The sequence below is a fragment of the Notolepis coatsorum genome (genome assembly GCF_963971535.1).
Source record: "Notolepis coatsorum genome assembly, chromosome: 16".
Lineage (NCBI taxonomy): Eukaryota > Metazoa > Chordata > Actinopteri > Aulopiformes > Paralepididae > Notolepis > Notolepis coatsorum.
Window position 1 is genome coordinate 18,409,555 of NC_140180.1, and position 25,892 is coordinate 18,435,446.

The window sequence follows — 25,892 nt, forward strand, 5'->3', positions numbered from 1 at the left end:
TAATTATAACATGTATGTATGTATACATTTTTTTGTTGATTTATAAATTCTTCCTTGCAGCAGGATTACAAATATTTTAGGAATTAGAATATACCCTTTCAAATGAAAAAGCACCATGATGATTATGTTACAACAAAAGGACATCAAATAGATGCGAAAATGAGGGCAATAATAAGGAAAATGTTGTATTAGAAAATGTGATGTCATCACCCAGCCCCGCAGTGTTAACACTTTGATTACCGCCGATGTGGTGCGCCTTACCGCCGTTGAATGCCAGTACCCACTTCAATGATAGCGTTGTGAACGCATAATCTCTGTCTTAGGCCATGGTTACACAGACTGTTTTTGTTTTCGTTTTGTTGCTGTTTTGAATACGTTTGCTGTCTCTGTTAACACTTTCAGTGCCGGCCGTGTTTTCCTTTTTACCCCGTTGAATGCCACCAGCCACGGCCAATATCGCCTAATCTATGTTTTAAATTATGGCTATGTGTCTAATCTGCCCGTCGCTTATCAAAGACTCATTTTCCAGTCAACATTGGCAAGGCAGATTGTATTTTTATCGCTTCATTTCTGTTTGATAGCATTTTGAAAATCACCCGTTTTCCGGGGAAAAACAACCCATGCCTATGATAATCGCCTTTTACTGGAATATTCCAGAACGTTGTCATTTGTCTGCCTATTTATGAATCGTTTTCAAATAAACGCTAGATGATCGATAGTATATGTGTGTTGATAATCGCTGCTCTTATTTCCTCATGGCTTTTACAGTCAAAACAGCCATATCACATATCACATAAACGCTTATATATCTGTGAAAACGAGTCTGATTATCCTAACACTGATAACATAGATTCCTTACCTGAGGTCAGATGGTATCCAAATGGTTTATTCCAATTTCCGATCGCCATTCGAAAAAATCAATAAATGTATTGATCCATCGTGTGTACAGTATAACACATGATCCGCGCGGCTCAGAGGCTCCAGAATGAACTCTGGTAGACCCCGGCTGCGTCAGTGAGAAGTAAAATGTGGAGTCAGAAATCCGTTCTCCCATTCACTTTCATTGAGTCCATTCCAAAAGGGTGATTTACCATCTGGGAGACGATAGGGGGCGCTTTTTTCACATCTGAGCGCCGGCGGTCCCTGGATCTCCAATGGTAGGCTCACGTGATGCAATATTATTTCAGATCGCTAATAATTTTTTTTATAAAAATACCCGAGAATACTCGTGACTGTGGCATTCAACGGTCGGGGCGTAAACCAGAGAAAAGCCGTGAGTGGCACTCAAAGTGTTAAATAGAAATGCCGTTTTGGCAGGAAAACACGTTGCCCTACTGACGACGCTAAATTGTGTTTCTGTTTTGGAAAAACGCCAAAAACTTGCAGACAACGTGTTGTGTAATCTGCGCGGAGCCATTGTTGCTCAACGCCCATGCGCAGTAGATACCGACATCTGCGTGCCCTCACCAACGTCCGGTGACAACAGAGCTGTCCCAAATAGCTGCAGCTACCATGTGTTGTCAAGTTATTGTTATAAGGACCCCAGTCCAAGCTACAACAGTCTGCATTCCCTTAACAATTGTTTGTATTGAGCTGTATTGTATTGTACCCATTCTGCAATATGTTAAATAAAGTTTACATCCATTCATTCTGCTAGCATTAACGATTGCATGAGCAGCTGGCTAACGTGAGCTAACGTTAGCTACCTACCGTAGCTATCTAGCTACCAGACCCTGTTAGCTCAGAGCCCCTCTTTCAACATAACAAGCATTAAACAAAATGGCCCAGTCATCTATTCACTTTTGTTTAATACATGAGGCATTGTCTCTAATGTTATCTAGCTACTGATAGCTCCCGATATAATCAGTTTGGTGCTGGCTGGCTAACTGACGTGAGCTAACGTTAGCTGCTAGCCACAATGCTATACTGTTATAATGGCATATTCCATTCACGTTAGCATGTAGCTAACAACATAGCTAACACCATCTGCAATCTTTTTTGAGACTAAACTATCCGCTCTTGGTGGTCACTTGTGTTGATGTTAGTTTTGTTTCATCAACAAATCATCAACAAATGAGGCAGAACACACAGTGAATGTATCAGTTTTTGTTTATTGCACTTTATTTCTTGCTGAAAAATAATGCTTCATAGGCTAAAATGGCTCGCGGAGGCATTTAAAGATGGTGGCTTTTGAGATTTTGAACAGGATGTGGAGTGTTCTCATTCAAGTTCTGATTGGTTGAAAATTGCCTTCATGTTCGCCACCTACTGCTTTGGCATTGTACTACATCACTGTGCTCAGGAGGCAAAACGAATGTCTAACTCGGCTGCCACTACGTTGCGACCTGGAAAAGCGAAACTCATCTTCAAAACGAAACGAAAACATTCGGTCTAACCGCAGCCTTAAATTATGGCTATGTGTCTAATCTGCCCGTTGTTTATCAATGACTTGTTTGCAGTCAACATTGTCGAGACGGATTGTTTTTTAATCGGTTCATTTTTGTTTTATAGCATTTTGAAAAGCCCTTGTTTTTCAGGAAAATATAAAGATTCCGTGATAAACTGCATTTACTGGAATATTCTGGCATACACAAAAAAACGTTGTAATTTTTTGGCCTATTTATGAATCGTTTTCAAATAAACGCTAGATTATCGATAGTATATGTGTACTTATGCACGCTAGAGAAGCGATCTGAAAAATATATTCTCTAGGGCGGCTAAGTGGCGCAGTGGGCAAGGCGCTCGCCACTAATGCAGGAGATGCTGGGTTCGAGCCCAGCTCTCGGCATTGCTACCAGCTTGACTGGTCGTTCATACTAATACAATTGGCAGTATTAGGGGGTGGGGATCGGAAGTTGTGGACAGCGACTCCTACAGGTCGGTTGGTGTGCCTGCGCAGTAGAATCAGGAAGCGACGGGGGCGGCGTGTCCCTCCCACGCAGACCCCCACCGCTGAGAGATCGCGCTGTGCAGGTGAAAAGATGCGACGGCTGCCTCCTCGAGTACCGGAGGGGACACGTGATGCAAGGCTTCGTCCACATTGCAGCCGACCCGTGGGAGGCATGGCCTAACAGCGTTCGAGACAGGGGAGGGTAGAATTGGACGATACGAAATTGGGATGGGAGAAAAATAGAAAAAAATGGGAGAAAAAGTAGATATATATATTCTCTCATTTCCTGATCAGCGAGCACACACTCACAGCCACACACACATATGGGACACGTTGATATATAGGTGAAAACAGATACGATTACCCTAAGACTGGTAAAATAAATTGCTTACCTCAGATCAGATGTTATCCAAAAAGATTATTCCAATTCCTGATCGCCATTCCAAATATCGATCGCGTTTATTGATTCAGCGGTGGTTACTGTAAATATATATTCCATGCGTTTTCCGGGCCGGCGATCAACTTGGGTCTCTTCAGATGCCTCGTCGGAAAAGTAACATGAGGAGGCTGCCCCCCCCCCATCAGTCTAAACGAATTGGGTGCAGTTACACAGGGAGAGACGATAGGGGGCGGTATTTTCCCAATTGAGCTCAGAGAGTCTGCAACACTAGCGTGAGGCTCGATTGATGAAATATGAATTCAAATCACTAATAAAAAAAATACGACAAACAAACGCTATATAGCGTTGGTGGCACTCAACTGGCGGCATGAACTAACGACAAAACGCGCCCCTAGCACTCAAAGTGTTAATGGTTATTTCTTTCCAACGTCCCCGTTTCACACGACGCTATATACGAATCTTTTTGCTGCATGGAAATTAATTATCTGCTACAGGCCATTATTAGCAACGTATTGGTGCGGGAGAAGAAAGAGGGAAGGAGGCGTTATCTGCGTGGGCACTAGGCGGCTCGGACCGCCGTCCACAGACGTGGTCCGTTGGGATCCGCTGTTCTGTTGTCAGTCTAACTATAGTTTTAGGGCTGGGAGGTGTAGTGAATATGAAGGTATACCATCATGGATCCATATAAAGCTATGGTTCTTTACTATATTGTCATCCATGATGTATACATACATTTATATAAAAAGAAATAAACGGTAGAAAAAGCACCATGACAATTGTATTATGAGATGAGGACACAGATAATATGTCATATCACACTGTTAAACTAAATACCGTTATATTATCAAAACTAAGACTAATACTGTGGTATATTATTTGGACAGTATCACCAAGCCCTGCTTTTTAACGAGTGGAAATGTCCGAACCGGGCTCATTCCTGGGAGACCAGCCCTCACAGCGGTGTGAATGTCGTTGACAGTCATTGATTGCTCGTGCTTTCTTGAGGGAAATTTAGATGGATTGTATTTTTTTTATATTCTTTTTTTACAATTTCATCTGCCATAGTGTCTGTTCTCGCTGCGGTGGCCCGTGAACGTCAAGAAAACCCAGCCGGAGATGGGAATCAATGGAGTATTTATGGACATCGTTAGCCTATGTTTATATCGGTCTTAATCCTCTTACTAGGTATAATTATATGATTTAAACAAAAGACAAAGATCTGTACGACTGTGCACAGATTGGGCCAGGGACATCATTACCACCAGCCCTAGAGACCGGCAGCTTTAATACCACCCCAGAGGACAGACGGACTTTGTTTGGTGTGTGCGCTAGGTTAGAAGTTGAGAATGAGGTTCACTTTTCGTTTTACTGTCCTGTTTACGAGGGTGTAAGGAATGTTTTAGTAAACTGTCGTTTATTTATGTAGATTTTCTCGAGCGGGATGAATATGAAAAACTCAAAGTTGTGCTTCAGGAAGGTAACATTTTTTGTAGCAGATTTTATTTGTCCAGCTTGGGGAGAGAAGGCGGAATACGAAATGGTTAACCCTTTCACTGCGACAATACAGAAGGTTAACCCTTTCACTGCGACAATACAGAAGGTTAACCCTTTCACTGCCACACGACAAAGGGTTAACCCTTTCACTACCACACCACAGAAGGTTAACCTTCTGTAGTGTGGTAGTGAAAGGGTTAAGACCGAGCTGTAATCTATATTTATGTAATCCATATTTAGATGATGAAATGTAATGTACTAATAACAACACTGCAACGGTATTTTTGGTTGGGCACGTTGTGTGCATGACACCAAAATAAAACAATCAATCAATCAATCTAGGTAACTTGCTCGCACCACAGGGACTAAAAACATCTGATCCTCAACCACATGTTCCAGATGTATTTCGGTACCCCGTGTTGTTCTCCACTCTGCGTTCCGCTCTGCTTCTCTTCCTATTTTTTTTGTTGGTTCAGTTGTTATTTTGTGTCATCTGTGTCAACGCGGGCTGGATTTAGCAGGGCTGTGAGTCTTGGAGTGTGCATATGTAATTAGATCTCCGCCCACTCAGAAATCCGTTCCACTTTCCACAGAGGGCTGGAGGAGAACCTGCACACGACGGCGTCTCGCGGCGCTTCAGTCTGCCCTCCTTGCGCCCTTTTTTTTCTTCCATTTCCTCCTCCTCTTCTCCTCGTTCCCCGCGTTTCTCCGCGTGCCAATCAACGGCGCAACAGCCGTGCCACACCGCCATGGGGCCAGAGTAGTGAACCGCCCACTTAACCAGAGCGAGGAGCAACAGTAACAGCACAACGCCGTTTGGTGATAACCAGCCCGGGAGTGAGAAATCTGGGTTCAGCCTTAAAAAAAAATGAAGAAAAATCCCGAGATGTGCTTTTGGCTGGTTCACGACGCCTGTTTTGCATTATTTATTTATTTCTCTTGTGGTCCCCTCCCACTCGTTGGCACCGGGTCCCGCATTTCGGGAAGCGTCGTCTTAACACCCCGTACCGTTCCAAGGCGACTGCAATGCAGATGAAGGAGAAAGTCTTTCTCAGAGGGTTGAACTGTTTTGTTTTTTTTGCCTATTGATTAGCTGTATGTCTCGATGTCAAAGCTGTTGGAGGCCATCTGTTTGGATGGCATCATTTCCTCCTGAGCCCTCACCGCTTGTCCTCCAGCTCTGTGTTTGTGCAGATTGCTACAGATTTAGATTCAGAGGCTGAGGACAGCGCTCATCCCGAATAGAGTGACGACTCTGCGCTGATCCCCTGTTTGCTCAGCTGCTGCAGAGGAATTGGCCTCTGTTGACTTTTATCTAAATATGCTTATATACTCCTTTATGAAATAGTCTCTGTACAGTCATACTCCTTTATGAAATAGACTCTCTGTACAGTCACACTCCTTTATGAAATAGACTCTGTACAGTCACACTCCTTTATGAAATAGACTCTGTACAGTCACACTCCTTTATGAAATAGACTCTCTGTACAGTCACACTCCTTTATGAAATAGACTCTCTGTACAGTCACACTCCTTTATGAAATAGACTCTGTACAGTCACACTCCTTTATGAAATAGACTCTGTACAGTCACACTCCTTTATGAAATAGACTCTCTGTACAGTCACACTCCTTTATGAAATAGACTCTCTGTACAGTCACACTCCTTTATGAAATAGACTCTCTGTACAGTCACACTCCTTTATGAAATAGACTCTGTACAGTCACACTCCTTTATGAAAGTCTCTGTTCAGTCATACTCCTTTATGAAATAGTCTCTGTTCAGTCATACTCCTTTATGAAATAGTCTCTCTGTACAGTCACACTCCTTTATGAAAGTCTCTGTTCAGTCATACTCCTTTATGAAATAGTCTCTGTTCAGTCATACTCCTTTATGAAATAGTCTCTCTGTTCAGTCACACTCCTTTATAAAATGGTCTATGTTCAGTCATACTCCTTTATGAAATAGACTCTGTTCAGTCATAGTTTTTGAATAATGTCGTGGTCATTTTAGCTATAGTCTGGTATAGTGGTATTTTTAGCCAGAGTATCTCTTGTCTTGTAGTCTTTGAATATGTCCTGGTCAATTTAGCCGTATTATCTCTGTTCTGTCATAGTCATTGAATATGTCCTGGTCATTTTAGCTGTAGTCTCTCTGTTCTGTCATAGTCTGGTCATTTTAGCCGTAGTATCTCTGTTTTGTCATAGTCTTTGAATATGTCCTGGTAATTTTAGCTGTAGTCTCTCTGTTCTGTCATAGTCTTTGAATATTGTCCTGGTCATTTTAGCTGTAGTCTCTGTTCTGTCATAATATTTGAATATTTCCTGGTCATTTTAACCGTAGTCTCTCTGTTCTGTCATAGTCTTTGAATATTTCCTGGTCATTTTAACCGTAGTCTCTCTGTTCTGTCATAGTTTTTGAATAATGTCCTGGTCATTTTAGCTGTAGTATCTCTGTTCTGTCATAGTCTGGTTAATTTATCCAGTCTCTCTGTTCTGTCATAGTCTTTTAATGTGTCCTGGTTAATTTATCCATAGTCTCTCTGTTCTGTCATAGTTTTTGAATATGTCCTGGTCAATTTAGCCATAGTCTCTCTCTCTGTTCTGTCATAGTCTGGTTAATTTATCCATAGTCTCTCTGTTCTGTCATAGTCTTTGAATAATGCCCTGGTCATTTTTGCCACGAGTCTCAGTCGGTCTCTGTTCTCTCAGACATTTTGCCGTCACCCGCCAGCCAGGGCCTTTTTAGACGTGTAGTTATGAGGCAAAGATGCAAAGAAGAGAAGACACGGCCCACTGAGACCCAGACACGGCTCTGGTCACTGAGAACAAAGACAGCCTGAAGGCGAGGCAGGCTGCTCTAATGTGTCTGTTCAGCCTCAACCCCTAACCACCGCTTGTGTTGAGGCCGGACAATAGGGGTGGGAATCTTTTGGAATCTCATTATTCCATTCCATTTTGATTCTTGGCACCATGATTTGCTTTAAAAATCCATTCTCAATTGAATTAGCTAGGCAATTGAATAGATTGGTTTCGAGATTGCTATTAACCTTCATGTTGCAACGCTTGTTTATTGTGTTTTAAGTCTTTTGGCATAGCTAATCTTGGCAGCTTGTAGAATGCAAGGCTCAAACGCTCTTCTAGCGAAGTAGCATGTGGCGGGGCTCACACGCCATCCACGAAGGTCTGGCAAATACAGTACACACTATCCACGAAGGTCTGGCAGTACAGTATACACTCCATCCACAAAGGTCTGGCAATACAGTACACACGCCATCCACGAAGGTCTGGCAAATACAGCACACACTCCTTGCACTCTCACACTTTCAAGATTCAATTCAATTAATATTGATTCAATTAGGCTTGATGGCCAGCACCTGCCATTGTTGTCAAAAGATGTCATTTGGTCACTTGAGTTTCCAGAGTAGTTCAACAGAAACATTGCGCAAGGTAAACTAGAGACGTCTGCAGGATGGGAGGCACACTTTTAATTAAATTTTATTTGTATTTGTTCCATTCATGGTAATGCACAGTTCCATACAAGTATAGTAGTATCATTTCATGATCAAAGCACCTCTCAATTTACACATTCCATGAGCGGCAAGGAGCAGGGAGAAGAAAATCATATTTTGCTTGCCCCTTACTCAAAACAATAAATAAATAATAGAAATAGTTGGTCAATCACATATTTAACAATCAATACTTACAATAACAGAAGAAAAAAATAGTCAAAGGGAAAGCTATTACCACTCAGATTCAGATTCCTTTAATGAGCCATATGTGTAAACACATTGGTAATTGTTACGGCAATTACAGTATATGCATGTTTACATAGATCTTTTTTCCACATAACAAACAGCAACAACAGACACAGGACAAAGACAGTGCAGTGAAGGATTAATAATTTGAATATATATATATATATATATATATATATATATATATATATATATAAGTGTATACAGTGTAAGGTAAAGTGCAGAGTTCCAGGTCAGTCCCAGTGCAGTATTTTTGCCAGTCATTGTTATTGTGCAAGTGTGGGGGGGGGGGGGGGGGGCTGAGGCATTGATCAGCCTTGCGGCTGAAAAAAAAAGAGAACTCAACTTCATAAAGTCTTAATGGTTCTTTCTTTATACATTTTCTTGAACTGAAATATATTTGTACAGCTCTTTAATTCTGTAGAGAATTCCACAGTTTTTTGCCACATACAGAAATACACATTTAATCTTCTTACATATGGATGCTTTAAAGTCGTCCTACATACTGATGCTTAAAATTACATTTCCTTCTATGGTTCTTGTCCATAGACTAAAAACAAACAACTTCTGCAAGCTTGAAATAACGTTTAGTGAAAATCTTCACAAATCCACTGAAAAAAGGCATAGATTAAAAGATCGATTTGAGGATTTTAAGGATCAATATCAGAATGATCGAATGAAACAATTCAATATAGATTTTTTTGGTCAATATTTTTTTACTTGACCCTTGATCTGATGCATGTCGGTAGACCGCATTGCTAGGACTGTTGAGAGGCATGCACCAGAAACCATATCACAAAACAAACAAAAATGGATATTTGGATATTGTGAAATAATTACATAGAAATAAAGATAGAATCCCTCTTTTCTCAACCACCCTAATACAATGTTTTTTAAAGCTGGTATTTCTTTGTTAAAATTAGTGTTAAATAGTTCTACATTCCATCACTGATATAGACTGTTTAGTCAATAACATGGGTCTCTCAGTCCCTCCGCTCAGCAGTAAACGGAAAATACATCTACTGGTATCCCTTCCCATTTTATCCAATCAGGAGAGAGAATCCTAGATATTTGTACTTATTCCAAGAAATCTTGCCAAGCCAAATTGGCTTACTGCACTGGTAGATTATTTTACTTGTTTCAAGGACACATTTGCTTAAAACTTGTTTTTATTTGTTATTTTTGTCAAACCATATTTCCAGTGTGGAGTTCTCTCTCCTGATTGGATAAAATAAGAAGATGTATTTTCTGTTTACTGGAGTGGAGGGACTGGGAGACTGGGAGACCCATGTTACTGACCAGACACTCTATATCAGTGATGACTGTTGTAGAGCTATTTAACACTTATTTTAACAAAGAAAAATATACTACTTACAGCACCTTTAACATATCACCCAGTCCAAGTTTGTGTCTCTTTCTCAACTTGCTGTTCCTCTCTGACTGTCTCATTCTCTCCCCTCTCTTCTTCTCGCTTTCTGTCCATCTTCTCTGCTGCTCAGTATTTCAACAATGAGAAGTATGAGGCTGAGAAGTACGACAGCTACCTGAAGACCTACGAGACGTCATCTCTGAAGACCACCTCCACACTGGCCATGCTGAACTTTGGCCAGAGTGTGATCTTCAGCGTGGGCCTCACTGGCATCATGGTGCTGGCCAGCAACGGCATCATGACAGGTGAGTGGCTACGAGAGGAGCGCCACGGATCACATGATTCCCAAAAACATTCCGATTAGATTCGGTGTATATATGCTTTGAACACTTGCAGAAGTAACATATTTTTTTTTATTTGAATAGGGACAGTGCACATTATTTAACAGTAATGAGACGAAGTACCACCACTGTAAATATGCCAGTGTTAGCTGGGTAGCTCGTTTTCAACTGCAGTCCCTAGGCAAGATGTTAAATGCCAGGTAAAAACAGAATATATGGTTTTAGACATTTTAAGAGCATAATTATAACAGTATTTGAATATAACAGCATAGTTAAAAGTGGTTAAGGCTATTAAATACATAATTTTTTATTGGCAAAGTGGGGAAAATACAGAATAGGATGGAGAATACTGTAGTTCCCTTGAACAAGAAGGAGGGCTGCAGCCTCTTTGTGGTGTGAATCCAGTGTTTCTTTGAAGGTGCTCTTGGATGAGGGGAGCCAGTTGAATAAAAATAAGGAAGTTCCAGGCACTCTTCTTGTATATAAAAAAGGCTTTAATAAGTAGCTTAGTTCATTGTAGAACCATACAAAAAATATATATATATATAAAACACAAACATGTTTCGGCCTCTCTATCGGCCTTCTTCAGGGCATACAAAACGGAAAAGAAACAGGGAACTACAGTATAAAAATAAGGAAGTTCCAGGCACTCTTCTTGTATATAAAAAAGGCTTTAATAAATAGCTTAGTTCATTGTAGAACCATTAAAAAAACACCAACATGTTTCGTCCTCTCTATCGGCCTTCTTCAGGGCATACAGCTGTATTAAACATTTTCTTAATATTTTTATTCTAGTTTACTCTGTGGTTTTGTGTGAATGGGGGGGGGGGGGGGGACTAGTGTAGAGGAATTTAACCGGACCAATGAATGTACTCGGTAACACGGGTTTAGCTCAAACAGAGTATATAAGTACAAATAGGTCAAGAGTGATACAGGCCTAGTATCCTCCAAAAGAGCTCCTGAATCAAGTAAAACCTAGACCTTTATACCGTAATTCCTCTAATAGTAACCGGTATTCAAATACAAGCCAGGTCTCTATTAATGGCCGGGTGCGCTCTTGAGCTAAGCAATTATAAGCCGACCTCCTAATACAAGCCGGGTTACTAATATACTGAGCTGCATACTGAGCTAGTTACTTGATTTCACTTTGAAAACGTTAAAATGACCAGTGACCACCTGTAATTGCACTGTTTACTATTTCATACAGTACTTGGTTTCAATAAATGAACCCAGTACATTTTACTGGGTTCAAACTGACACAAAATGTTGATTTATTCATTATGATCTGTTTGAAAATTAGAAATATAGGCCTCTCTCTTATACATGCCTCCTCCTAATACAAGCCTGGTACCCGCTACAGTTGAAACAAATACAAGCCGGGGTTACTATTAGAGGAATTACGGTAGTCCAGAGAAGGGGGTGTTGTGGCCAGGTGAGATAGGAAAGATTGGGTTGGAGGTTTGAAGGAGGGAGGTGGGGTGAGCTAGTAGGGTGGGGGGATAGTTTATGCGAGTTGGGGAGGGCTGGGGATTGAAGGGAGGGATGAGGTGAGAGACAAAGGGTGGTGATTGATTGATTTTGACAACCTAGGATGGCTTAGAGTAGACGGCAGAGTACAGCAACTTGCAATGGGCCTGGTCTACAAGATACACTAAACCACTAAAAGGTACCCATGTACATGTCGAGGTACTTCCCAAAGGTCAGTGAATACCACGACCACAGCACCAGAGGGAGTTCCACAAATCCTGTGCAACCCAGATTCGGCAAAAACAAGGGACTAAACACGTTTCGCAATTATGCCACAACAATGTGGAACGCCCTACCCATAGCCGTAAAAAAAAAAATTGCACCTACGGGAGGCTGCAATTCGAAACTGGCCCCCGTAAATGTCTGTTTAGGTGAGTTGGGGGAGGATAAAGGGGGGGGGGGGGGGGGAACATATATTCCACACTAGCAAAGTACGATTTTCATTTAATTCGGTATAACCGTCTGTTTTAACTGTGCATAATGACCTCTTGAATCTTGATGTGGTGCTCTTTGACACCAGGCACCATGACGATAGGAGACCTGGTGATGGTGAACGGCCTGCTCTTCCAGCTCTCTCTTCCTCTCAACTTCCTGGGAACCGTGTACAGAGAGACCAGGCAGGCTCTGATAGACATGAACACCCTCTTCACCCTGCTCAGCGTCGACACCAAGATCAAGGTAACTCGTCCACCCACTGCCAACCTTCCCCTGGTTTGCGCCGATTGGCTCCACATTCTAGCAAGGGAGGCCGAGATGTAGGTTTCTCCTTTGTTTGTTTGTTTATTTTGAAATGCTGACTCTCCATATTCTCAATACCTATCTCAATATTCAATATTCACAAAAGTATGCTCAATATGCTTAAAGCACTACATAAGCATTGGGAGTCTGATTATTTGATATAATTCTTTGCCTATTAGTCAACTAAGAATATACTATATAATCAAGGACAGCCCTCGGGTACAAGAGTGTAGACTTAGCTCTTTTAGCCCAGCTGAAGTCCCCATAAACTACCATCTACTACTCTATATTGGTTATCATGGGAAACTCAAGCATATGAACCTAGAAATGAAATACCATTCTTCAGCTTTGCTAGATTTTAGTTTTGTCAGTGAAATTCTACTTTTAATAAACAATTAAAACCTATTTACAGTGAGGGTTATTAAAGAAAAAAAAAAAAAAAAAGTATCCAACAGAGTTCTCCTTGTAAACAACGCTGCCTTTTTTATATTCATGTTTCCATCCATGAATATCAGCATATTATCTATATCAGCAACTTTATCTTTGTGCCAGCGATGTGACGTTGCCGTAAATGTTCTATACCTCGCTTATTCGCTTATCTCACCTGTGTGTTCACTTTAGTTTAAAGCAGCGGTTCCCAAACTTTTTTGGCCGTGCACCCCCTGTCACCTCCTGACCTAGCTGACACACCCCCCAATGGGTTTCTGTTAGAAAAAATTGTTGCTGGTCTCCGTGCACAAATTAAATTTTTTATTTTATCTCTTCCCACGGCGACTATGGATAGGGAATTTCTTTATTTAATTAAAATGTTCACGACAACATGGATGCATGTACTCTGCCAGCATGTTTAATATCCATAATACTAAAGGTTTGACTAAGATTTTTATGAAATTGAAATTTTATTGTAAAAGAAAAAAAAAATATATATATTATTTGCCACCATTAGCCTTTTCATGTCACGCACCACCTAGAGGGCAGTTTGGGAACCACTGGTTTAAAGGAACACGCCAACATTGCGGGTAATTAGCTTACCGTCTTCTCCAGAGAGAGACAAGAAGATAGATACCAGTTTCCTCTCTGTGCGTTCAGTAGAAAGCTATCTGGCTGCATAGCTTAGCCTAGCTCAGCACACTGAATGGAAGCGAACATGGCCGGTTAGCTAATTTCCCAAAATGTTGGTGTGTTCGTTTAAATGTTTCACACATTCACCCTTTTAAAAGAAATATAAAAAAATATAAAAAAAATATTAAAACGAAACGTTAAACCGTTATGAATATCCGATTAATTTAAAATAAGAGGTTAGCCAGCTAATCGCTTCATCCTTGCATGTTGCCGTATATATATATATATACACATGGTATACTTGCATCAGCAACTTCTGGCACACACACACACACACACACACACACACACACACACACACACACACACACACACACACACACACACACACACACACACACACACTGACGCTGTACCTGCAAGTAAGGTATTTCACCCACCACCCCAGCCTCCACCTGCTTTACTGTACTACTCAAAGTGTCGCACTCTATATATTATGTACACAAGTTACATTCCCTAGCTGCAGGTTCCCCATTACGCTTCGTCTTCTGCACAAGTCTCCGGGCTCTCGCCTCCTGCGGCAGGGAGCAGCCCTAAGTGTGGAAACACACCGCCGAGACTAAGTGTATTGCCATTGCCATTTATTCTGCATTATAATAAATGGTTAAACTAATGACGTGGGTGATTCCTGACAGATGTACACTTAAGTGCAGGTGTTTGCCCGCCGCTAAATAATGATATGAATGCCGTGTTTTGTCTCGAGCCTGTAATTACAGAGGGCGAAATGAATGGCCGCTTATTTTCACTCGTTACTAACGCTCCTCTCCATTGTGCTTCACTGCTTCCCCCGTTGAATGGTGCTGGCCCCGGCGAGCCATTACCGCCCCAACACTAGCCTTCTTCTCTTGTGTCTCTCCCCTGAACATGTGGGCCTATTATCATATGTAGATGTAAAATCATTCTGACTCCCCCTCCTTTTAGAAGCTGCTCAGCAAAATATATATTTTTTTATTTTGGCCCTGTTGCCTTTTTTAGTTTTTTTTTGGTATCCTCCCCCATTTTGGGGGTTTGAGAAATTAGCATGTGTTTATACTAATGGGGCGTGTGTTTAGTGTCTGTTCAGTGGGCGAGGGGCGTCGTGGGGTGATTACAGTATGTTGCTATTAAAGGAACATCCCGCTCGCCGTCTTCTCCGGAGTCGGACAAGAAGATGGATATCGGTTTTTATCTCTGTGTGCGTTCGGTAGAAAGCTATTCGGCTGTGAGCTAGCCTAGCTTAGCACAAATTAATGGCAGCGGATATGGAGTGGCTAGCTAAAATGCCTCTGTATTGTTATGGTCATTTGCTTATAAATGTGTGATGTAAAACTGTGGAATGACTGAAGGTTTAAATGGCAGTGCTGCGGTTGGGGGCGCCTGCAGTGTCACTTGGGAAAGGACAGAGTTTGCAAAAGTGGCCTAGGGCAGGGAAATTTGAAATTGATATACAATGTACCTTCACAGTAAAAATAAGAAAATAAATTGGTATCCTATCTTCTTGTCTGACTCCAGAGAAGACCAGGTTAGCGCATTTCCCATAATGTTGGCGTGTTCCTTTAAGCTGAATTAATACTGCGAGGGTCCGCTTTGGTTGGAGTGACGTAAGATTGGTGACCACGCAGAGACTGCACATGCTTCAGCTCTGCCAGAGTGGACCTCATATTGTAGTTGATATACTTAGGCATTTAAAAAAAGAAATTCAGCAAATATCTTAGGTACATCAATATTGTGCTGTCAGAACAGTCTTATGTTTGCAGGTTAAGTATTTAATGTTCGCTATTGCCCAGCTGGCCACACTTGTCTTCCAGGAAATGCACACGTGAAACAACTATTATAAGTTGTCTAAGTGATGTATGCATGAAAACCATAATTTTTTCCAGCAAATCTCTTTGTTATAATAAGGAAAACGTTATAAAAAGCCATCACAGAAACCCAGGTTAAAGACTAAAGTTAAAGGGGACATGTACTGCTATTCCTAGCACTATTTTGGCAACGTTACACAATTCCTGTTAGTCTATTTAAGACATCTGTAAGGTTTTTTTCAAAAAAAAATGCATTGTTTTATATTTCTAATCAAGTACTCAAAACCATCATTTTCCAGCTTCAAGATTTCAGGCTGTTATGGCCCCGCCCATAAGCACTTTGAGTGACAGTCAGCCCACACAGTCTGCGACTGGTAGAGAGAGAGAGAGAGAGAGAGAGAGAGAGATTCTTCCAGAGCGAAACCCGACACCTCTGCACACACTCCGGAGGGACAGAGAGAGAGAGAGAGGGAGGGGGGGGACCCGCCGCGCGGCAGCTTGTGGGCCTCCCTTCCTCCCCTCTCCCGTGTGCCGCGCAGCAGGTCCCCCCCCCCCCCCCCCCCCCCCCCCCAAGTGCTCCCTCTCTCTCCATCTCTCTCCCTCCAGAGCGCACGCGGAGGTGTCGGGCCCCACTCCGCCTCGCAGCATGAGGAAGTGGCTTCCACTCGCTGTCTAGTCTAGGTAGAATGGGGGCGGGCATTAGCTCCAACCACAGAGCCAATCACATCACTGTCTGCTACCCAGAGCCCGAATGACGTGACTCAGGCCTTCAAATCAAGATGGCCTAATTTACTGGAGGAGGAAAGGGGCTGAGCTGAATCAGAGCAATCCGCCAATATGGTATTTAGACACTAAAACACATTGATACGAACTCCTATTACTATAATACAATGCTAGAGACTGAAAAATGACATTTATAGTAGGGCTGTCTTAAATACTTCGAAGCTTCGAAGCTTCGTTCGATGGCACAAGCTTCGAACATTAAAAAAAAATCTAAGTTAAATTTTTTTTTTTTTTTTTTTTTTACTTCTGTGTGTGTGTGTGTGCATGGGGCCATTGGGTGGGGCCGGGGGACAAATACACTGGAGGAAAGTAACCCAGCTCAGCACTGCCCAAATTATATCATCACTATTGCCTGTTTGAAGGATATCATCCTCAAACACATATACACCACCTACACGCCTATTCTCAGTCCTTGCCCCACAATGGTGGAATGAACTAACCACCCCAGTTAGGACAGCCGAATCCCGTCCAATCTTTCGCCGTCGACTAAAAACGCACTTCTTCAACCATTATCTGAAATAAAATTAAAAAAATTAAATTAAAAAAATCTAACCCTAACTAACCTTACTGTCATGCACTTGTCCTAATAAACTAACCTACACTGTAACACGCAACACTTTGATGAATATTGTTACTCAGCTGATAGAGTTGTATCCTTCCTGATGACCTGTCGTACAGAACTTGTAAGTCGCTTTGGATAAAAGCGTCAGCTAAATGACTAAATGTGAATGTAAATGCATTGTAGAATTTCACACATAAGAAAGAAAGATACTGGGATGAATAAACAAAATAGGAAATAAAATGCATGCAATACATAAATAAATATGAATCTCCATATATGAAATAGAACATTTAGATAAGGTGCTACTGAGATGTTTTGGTGAGTTCTTGGTTTTTTTGTGGAAGTAGCCCTTCTTAAAAATTCATGAACATTCACTGATAATTGGTCTGTAGTGGAGTCTACAAGGTCTACATTGCCGGACCATGTAGAATCCGGACCTTGTAGACTGACATAATTCTGTGCATAGTTTAGTCTACACAGGCCATATTTCAAATAATCAAAATCTTACTTCATTCATCTTAAACATTCTTGATTTGGGGGATTGGTAGTTCCCATGAAATCTGAAGTTCAAACGACAACAGCGACACACAGCCGTGTTGGCTGCGTCACAGTCACGAAAGGGGCTACTTAATTCATTAATCCAATCCACTTTATTTATAGAGCACATTTAAAAACAACAAAGTTTACCAAAGTGCTGTACAAGTCCCACAACATAAGATTAAAAAAAAGAAAAAAAAAAGTTAATAATTCTTTTTTTAATTCGAAGCTTCGAATTAAAATCGAAGCTCGGCCCCGAAGCTTCGATTGCCAAAAAAAAATTCGAAGGTCAGCCCTAATTTATAGTACATGTCCCCTTTAAAGTAAATAAATGGTGATGTGGTTTTCACGAGGCTAATTGAACTCTGCCTAGCGACTTTACCCCTTTTCACCATCAACGGCAGTGTGAGAGGTGGCTGAGGTGGTCTGGTGATGGTCCTTTAAAATCCCTGTGAAAGTCCCTGCTTTCTAATGATGATATGTGTCGGGTTCTCCATCTCCAGTGCTTTGTACAAGGTGTTGGAGGGCGTTTCGTCATCTTGGGTTGGGTCTCTCTCTCTCTCTCTCTCTCTCTCTCTCTCTCACTCTCACTCTCACTCTCACTCTCACTCTCACTAACCCTGCCCTCTGCTGGTGTCTCCAGGAGAAGGACCTCGCCCCGGCACTGATTGTCACGCCCCAGGAGGCCACCATCCGCTTTGAAGATGTTTACTTTGAGTACCTGGACGGCCAAAAGGTCCTGGACGGGGTGTCCTTCGAGGTGCCTGCGGGGAAGAAGGTGGCTATTGTCGGTGGCAGCGGGTGTGGGTAGGTATCAGGACATTCTGCCCTCAGTGCTGTGTGTCGCCTCATAAGTAGCTCTGCTACCGTTTTCATCCTTAACCCTTTCACCACCACACTACCGAAGGTTAACCATTTCACCACCACACTACAGACTGTTAACTCTTTCACTACCACACTGCAAAGGGTTAACGCTCTCACTACCACACTACAGAAGGTTAACCATTTCACTACCACACTACAGAAGGTTAACCATTTCACTACCACACTACAGAAGGTTAACCCTTTCACTACCACACTACAGACGGTTAACGGTTAACGCTTTCACTACCACACTACAAAGGGTTAACACTTTCACTACCACACTACAAAGGGTTAATGCTTTCACTACCACTCCACATAATGTTAACCTTTCACTACCACACTGTAGTGTGGTAGTGAAAGGGCTAAGGCAATGGTTCAATGTTTGGAAATACCATAAATTTTTATACGATTCAGTAACATATTGATCTGATTCAATGTATTGTGCTCCATCTAACACAATAATGTTACGACATTTCCATCAAACTGAGGTTGAGAGCGCAGTTTTTTCTTTTTACCAAGCTCTGTTTATCAACAAAAAAATCTTGCTTTTGTTGTTTCACAATATATATACGATCTGAACTGATATACGTTCATTGCATCGATTGGATTGGTTTATGTATCGATCCAAATCGAAGTGTCGTTATGTAAGCGCTTCTAGTGTGTAGACTCTCATTTGCATTGTTTCCTGTAAAAGATCTGTAGACTGTTGGTGATGTAGCCTAATGGTTCTCAACGTGGGGTTCGGGGACCCTCTGGCTTCTTGAGGAGGTTCCGGGGGGATCCCCAGAATAACGGTCTACGAACAAATAACCCTAATCCTAATGAGAGCATAAGGGTGACTACTCTAATCATAGATGGGGGGACCCTGATGTAAACAAGACGAAAGTCTTTCTCTGGTCTGCATCCCCTTAACACTTGTGTGTATTGAGCCGTACTGTATTGTACCCATTCTGCAATCTGTTAATACAATGTTCAATCAATCAATCAAGGTTTCCCTCTCTCCAGTGTTGTCTCCCTGCCTACACTATAGACAGTTGTGGAATTCTGGAACAATCATATTCATATAGTCATATCTAACAACAAACATCTCCTCAGATTGGGGGTCCCTGAGACGAGAGCTAATCATAAGACATGAAAAAGGGCTGAGCGCCGCTGGTGTGGCCGGCAGCCGGAACTGTACTGACTCTTGGTTCCATGTCTGGTTACAGAAAGAGCACCATCGTGCGGCTGCTCTTCCGCTTCTACGAGCCCCAGCGGGGAAACATCTACATCGCGGGGCAGAACATCCGAGACGTGGGCCTGGATAGCCTGAGGAGGGCCGTGGGGGTCGTACCTCAGGTTTGTGCTGAGAGAGAGACGTACATCGATACACTCATTGCATTCCGACTGTGATTGTTGTACTGTAGATAACTATTTTATTGCATTGCACTATTTTACTCAACGTTAATGTCTTATTTTATTGCACTGCTCTATTTTTATACTCATTCTGTGTCTGCACTCTATGCATTACTTTTATTTAGTAGATTCTTTGCTAATTTTATGCCCGTCTATAATTATACAAATTGTATGCCTATGTCTATTTTGTGTCTGCATCACTGCTGTGAAGCACCTTGGGCTGCAATGCTTGTATGAAATGTGCTCTACAGATAAAGTTTAGTATTAGTAGTATTATCATCAATAGATACAGTATGATTGCATATATATCTATGATGGCATTTGTAGAAAGACTAATTATAAAATAAAAAACTGTAGTTAAGCCATGAGAACTTGATTGTTTTTATGGTGAAAGAGTAGTTATGAAGCTTGTTCTGTCATGGAAGTGTTAATGTCTAGACATTAACATTGGTTTTCTATCCTTTTCTACAGCAACTGTAATACAGAGCTATTTAACTAATTATATGCAACAATGGGCAGCATAGAACAATGTAGAAAGTAAAGGTCCACAGCAGTGGCATCATCATTATCATCATCATCATCATCATCATCAGTAAAGTGAATTCAGCCAAGCTTGCATTGCAGTAAAAGCTCATAATGTGAACAGATGGTGGATGAACGTTATTGTTTCTTGGCCATTTTACTTCCTCTATAACTCTGTTTTTGCAGTGCTTTTTTCCCATCACTGCTCCAATTGAAACAACAACAAAAAACACACGCATATATATATGTGTGTTTTTTGTTGTTTCAATTGCGGCATTGATGGGAAAACCCCTGCAACAACAGATACAGTATTTACATATATATTATATATGTACATACTGTATCTGTTTTTGCAGTTTTTTCACTGCCGCAATCACTGCCGCAATTGAACGATAACAAAAAACACATATATACACACACATATATATATATATAGTGTATGAGAAACAAAGACAAAAACAGATACAGTACTATGTACACACACATACATACATACATATACATATATATATATATATATATATATATATATATATATATATATATATATATATATATATATATATATATATATATATAATATATGTGTGTGTGTGTGTACATACTGTATCTGTTTTTGTCTTTTGTTTCTCTTGTGTATAAAGTAATAATAATCTTCTGTTTCTTCTATATTTCCACACCTCTCCCAGGATGCTGTTCTGTTCCACAACACTATCTACTACAACCTGCTGTATGGCAACATCAACGCCACGCCGGAGGAGGTGTACACCATGGCCAGGCTGGCCGGCATCCACGACGCCATCCTCAGGATGCCCCACGGCTACGACACCCAGGTCGGGGAGAGGGGCCTGAAGCTGTCGGGTATGTCTGGGGCTCTGCGAGAGAGAAGTGTGAAACTCCAGAGGAGTTGAGAAATTCTTCGGGGGCGTATCCGTGAGTGAACAAACATGCTCTCCTCGGAGGAGGAGTATTTGGTCCCTGGAACGCTTGTTTGAAGATGGGGAGGCGTCTCGAAAGGTCTCGCCGTTGTGGTTGTTTACCTATATCTCTTTACCTAAGATGACTGCGTGGTGCACTGTTAAATCTACTGAACAAATCTACAGATTCAGTACAATGACAACCTTTTTAACCGAAGATATGTTGACATAAAATGACCCACGGTGTTAGAAATGACGACTAAAAAAGCTCTTTGAGGTCTACCCCCCCTGGATATCATACAAAACCAAGCCATTTCATATTTATTTCAATTTACTTCCTTTGAAATGTTGCATAATATACACCGGTTAGTATGTGTTGTTCTGCTGACCCTAAGTCAGTCTCAGTTGTCAGTAGTTTAAAAGGATGTCAGCTAATTAGCCCACAGACAAGTAATGAAACTAGTTTGCTACAATTGAATTATTTGAGCGGTTCAAAAACCTCCACAGCAACTGTGACAATTTATTCATCACCTGCTAGCACGGATAGCAAATGTTAGTCTCCCATAGCAACCGATCACACTGGGCTCATGCATTTGTTTACATTTGAAAGCTTCATGTATTATGATACTAACTTGACATCCCCTTTCAATGAACAGAAGGCCACGCCCCCACAACATACTGAGCATTGGCTGTGCTCAGAGAGGCTGCACTAAAACAGTTATAACAAATCAAATCATACATCTGAAGCTGAAAAAACTATACTCATTACATTAATATTCCACAATAAGCTATTTATGACTGTAAATTGTGCAATTTAAAGAGAAATACCATCCAATTTTAAGAATTATACATAATGTTTACATGTATTTTCTGTGTACACAAACAATTATCTTCCAACGCTAGGCTTAGAGTAGCAGTTCCCAAAGTGGAATCCGGGACCCTCAGGGTCCCTTGAGGGCCTTCTAGGGGGTTCAAAGGTGAAATCAGTATTATTTTCACTGTATCATAGGGAAGAAAAACTTAATCAGGGTGTTGGAAAGGGTTGTTCATCTATACCAGTGGTCACCAACCCATCAATCGCGATCGACTGGTCGATCTTTGAGACTTTCCCCTGTACCGGTAGATCTTTACCTGAAGATTTTTTTTTTATTCTTTTTATTTATTTTTTATCTTTCCCTGAGAGTCCACATTACAGTTCTACCTTTGTTTTGATGTGAAAAGTGATGCTGCATAAGATGACTGCACTTAGCACTGACTGAGAAAGTACATATTACAGTTCTACTTTGACAAACATATTTACAATTAGCATTTTATAATGTTAATAATATGAGAGTCCACATTACAGTTCTACGTTTGTTTTTACGTGAAAAGTGATGCTGCATAAGATGACTGCACTTAGGACTGACTGAGAAAGTACACATTACAGTTCTACTTTATAAAATGCTAATTGTAAATATGTTTGTCAATGTTAATAATATGAGAGGCCACATTACAGTTCTACTTTTGTTTTGACGTTTTAATGTTGGACCAAAGCATTGCATGTAATTAGAATACAGGCAAATAAAAGTCATTTAGTTTAAAGTACAATCTTGGCTATCTTTTTCTCTCAACGCTTCAATAGGTAGATCTTGCCTTCACCAAAAAAAAAAGTGATATTGGGCTTAAAAAGGTTGGTGACCACTGATCTATACCAATTGCAAAACTACAGCTTCGCCAAGTGATAAGAATTCTTCTAACCTTACATTCCAGCCTGTGATCTTTGTTTTGGAAAGAACCCCCTTTTAGAATTCTAAACTCCTCCCCCCACTGCCACGAGTCCCCACACATTCATTCCATTCGTCTCGCCGACGTCGACCCTAAAAAATCCAATCAAACTATTTGCTAGCTAGAGTCAATATAGGAGCTGCATTTGAGCAACGGCGACGGTTTTCTGATAAAAAAAAGCATGGAAGCCCAACACCCAGTGGATCATAAGCAGCGCATAATGTAATGTTAGTTAATCACAACCCTTGGTGGCAGGAAGCTAACGTAGGTAGCATGCGAAATAGCTAAGCGAGTAATAGGGCTGTGACCATTACTGCAATGCTGTGGTCATGTCATCATGCCTACCGTGGGGTTGAGCTCATTCCCATCATCACCTCCATCTTTTGGACCCAGAGGGTGAGGCAATGTGGCTTACTGAGGGGAGGAGGGCCAAGGGGGGAGGGACGGTCATATATATATTTGATTTCATATGGGGGATTTATTTTGTGTGAGTCCGATTATTATTCATTATTTCTAGGCTTGAGTACTTGCAATTAAACTACCGCCCCAAAATGTGGTCACTGCAGGTAGGCATAGCCTGACTCTCTCACGTCCAGTCAGGTTATTTGCTGATGGAATGACCGTCCCTGATCATAAGGATAGCGGCTACGACTACGTGCCTAGGCCTGTCCCTGCCGCCCAGAGTGAAGCTGTCTCGCTCCATTGGCCTAACGGGGATTGCTCGGCTTCGAGTCGGTGCCTACATGGTCATCTGTTTAAATTTTTTTTTCTTTTTCTCCCATCCCAATTTCGTATTGTCCAATTCTCCCCTCCCCTGTCTCGAACGTTGTTAGGCCATGCCTCCCACAGCAGGTCGGCTGCAATGTGGACCAAGCCTTGCATCACGTGTCCCCTCCGGTACACGAGGAGGCAGCTGTCGCATCTTTTCACCTGAACAGCGCGATCTCTCAGCGGCGAGGGTCTGCGTGGGAGGGACACGCCGCCCTCGTTGCTTCCTGATTCTGCAGGCGCACCAACCGACCTGTAGGAGTCGCTATCCACAACGTCCGATCCCCACCCACCAGCTTCCCACCCCCTAATACTGCCAATTGTATTAGTATGAACGACCAGCCAAGCTGGTAGCAATGCCGAGAGCTGGGCTCGAACCCAGCATCTCCTGCATTAGTGGCGAGCGCCTTGCCCACTGCGCCACTTAGCCGCCCTATCTGTTTTAACTTTTAAAGCATATAAATGTGTCCCATGTGACATTTTGGCCTCATCATCATCGTCAAGAATCCACACGAGTCACTGGCGGCCAACACCCTCGTGTAACAGACGAGAAGGAACACACACACACACCCTCGGACGTAACTTAGGTTCCTGGCTACATTGATGGTGAATGGATTCAGATTCAGAATTCACACAATGGAATCATTACTCTCCGTTTGCTCCACAGCATAAAGGAATTAAAAAGCAACAATTAACAGAATAAAAAAAGCTGGTATTTATATACAATAAACTGTCTGCGGTATGTGCAATAACATAAGTACAAGTCAATACAAATAAGAATGAGTACACATTTGACAAGTTAAAGGTAATTGCACATTATACTGATCATTCATCCTCTCAGAATGATGACTTTTCTGTCCGTCAAAACCGGTCACAAACCCGCGGGAGACGGGACGCGTTATCGGCCCGTCCGGCAGACGGGTCGCTTCTCATTGAAGAATAATTAAAAACAAACGCCGACGGACAGACACAAAAACAGATCAATGTAGCTGCCCCCCGACACACACACACACACACACACACACACACACACACACACACAGACAGCTGATTCACTGCTTCTCCATTCTCTCTGTCTCTCCCTTCCGACTGTGTGTGTGTGTGTGTGTGTGTTTGTGCATAGTGTAAGCTCCCCTCCCACTAAATGGAGGATGCAGGCAGACGCCAGACAGACATGGGAAAATGAGAGAGACCTGTAGGGATGAGAAAGAGAGCGAGCATCACACTTAACGGCTCTGGCCCTGAATCTCTTTGCCTTGGTGTAGAATTATGCATCTGTGAATCTCATCGTGGTAATAATAATTGCTCATTAACAATGCAAGTTTCCCCAAAAGCTCACAATCCCTGGGCCTCTTGACTCTTGTGTTTATTTCCTTTTGAGTTTAATTAATTAAACTCAAGTGAATTTCCTAAGTTTAATGAACCTTTGAATTGCCTTTTGTTTAGTTTCTAAAGCAATAAGCAGCTTTAGCGTGAATGGACCGTAAAGTCCAATAAAATAGCTGCACGCTTGTAACGTCATGGCTATAGTGAGTAAGGGCTTTCAATTTGAGGATTTCTATTTTGAGTTACCAGCTAGTAGTACAGCTATAGTCAATAGGAATTACCGTATTTCCTCTAATATTGGACTGGTCTTGTATTTACCTCAGCTGCAAAGAGCACCAGGCCTTTATTAGAGAGATGCTTATATAAGAGGCAGGCCATAATTTCTAAAAAGGACACTCATGGACATAATCCCTTCATTTTCAGACTTTTATTGTCCGTCTACATTTATTTAGCCTAACATTATTTAAATATTGAGTGCAACACAGTAATTGTGAAACTGTGGTGGATTAACGTAATTCACACACTGAAGTTGGAACGGTCTATAGGTTGCGGGGTCCGCACGGACAATTTAGCATGTGGTACCTTCTCGACTCTACCTGAGTCTAATCGAGTTGATAACATAGCTTTAGCTAACGCTATCATAGCCATCATGATCTGTAATGTCAACTGGACAACGCCAGCCCCGCCTGCCAACGCCATATAGATAGCGAACGTTAATTTGCAGCACTTAATTTGCATTGGCAAGAGTTTATCTCATTCTATATCACGGCACGAAAAATAAAATAAAATTGAATTGAATGCCCTCCACTATTAGAGGATTTACGGTATGACAAGTTATGGCTTTGCAGCTTTACTTGGCTGAAAACCGACGAGCCCGTCTAGATGTTGGCTACTGTCGGTGTGTTGAGCACTAACCACAGCTGTGAGCCACACCAAGGTATAGCGTTGCCAGTATCATTAAAAAACGAAAATGTTTGTTTGTAAGTGATTGAGATATCTCAAAAAGTTGAATTGCCGTGAAATAATGTGCAGATT

At 41.7% G+C, this 25,892-nt stretch overlaps 1 protein-coding gene across 1 annotated transcript in view; it reads left to right on the plus strand.

The window, feature by feature from the left end:
• Positions 1 to 25,892, plus strand: part of abcb7 (ATP-binding cassette, sub-family B (MDR/TAP), member 7) — a gene marked incomplete at its 5' end in the record, with an annotated part of 88,381 nt that overhangs the window by 41,769 nt on the left and 20,720 nt on the right. Inside the window, 5 exon segments of the mRNA XM_084331292.1 lie at positions 10,041 to 10,215; positions 12,299 to 12,456; positions 17,945 to 18,108; positions 19,374 to 19,503; positions 20,772 to 20,943. Of these exon segments, the coding sequence (XP_084187418.1) occupies positions 10,041 to 10,215; positions 12,299 to 12,456; positions 17,945 to 18,108; positions 19,374 to 19,503; positions 20,772 to 20,943 (799 nt within the window).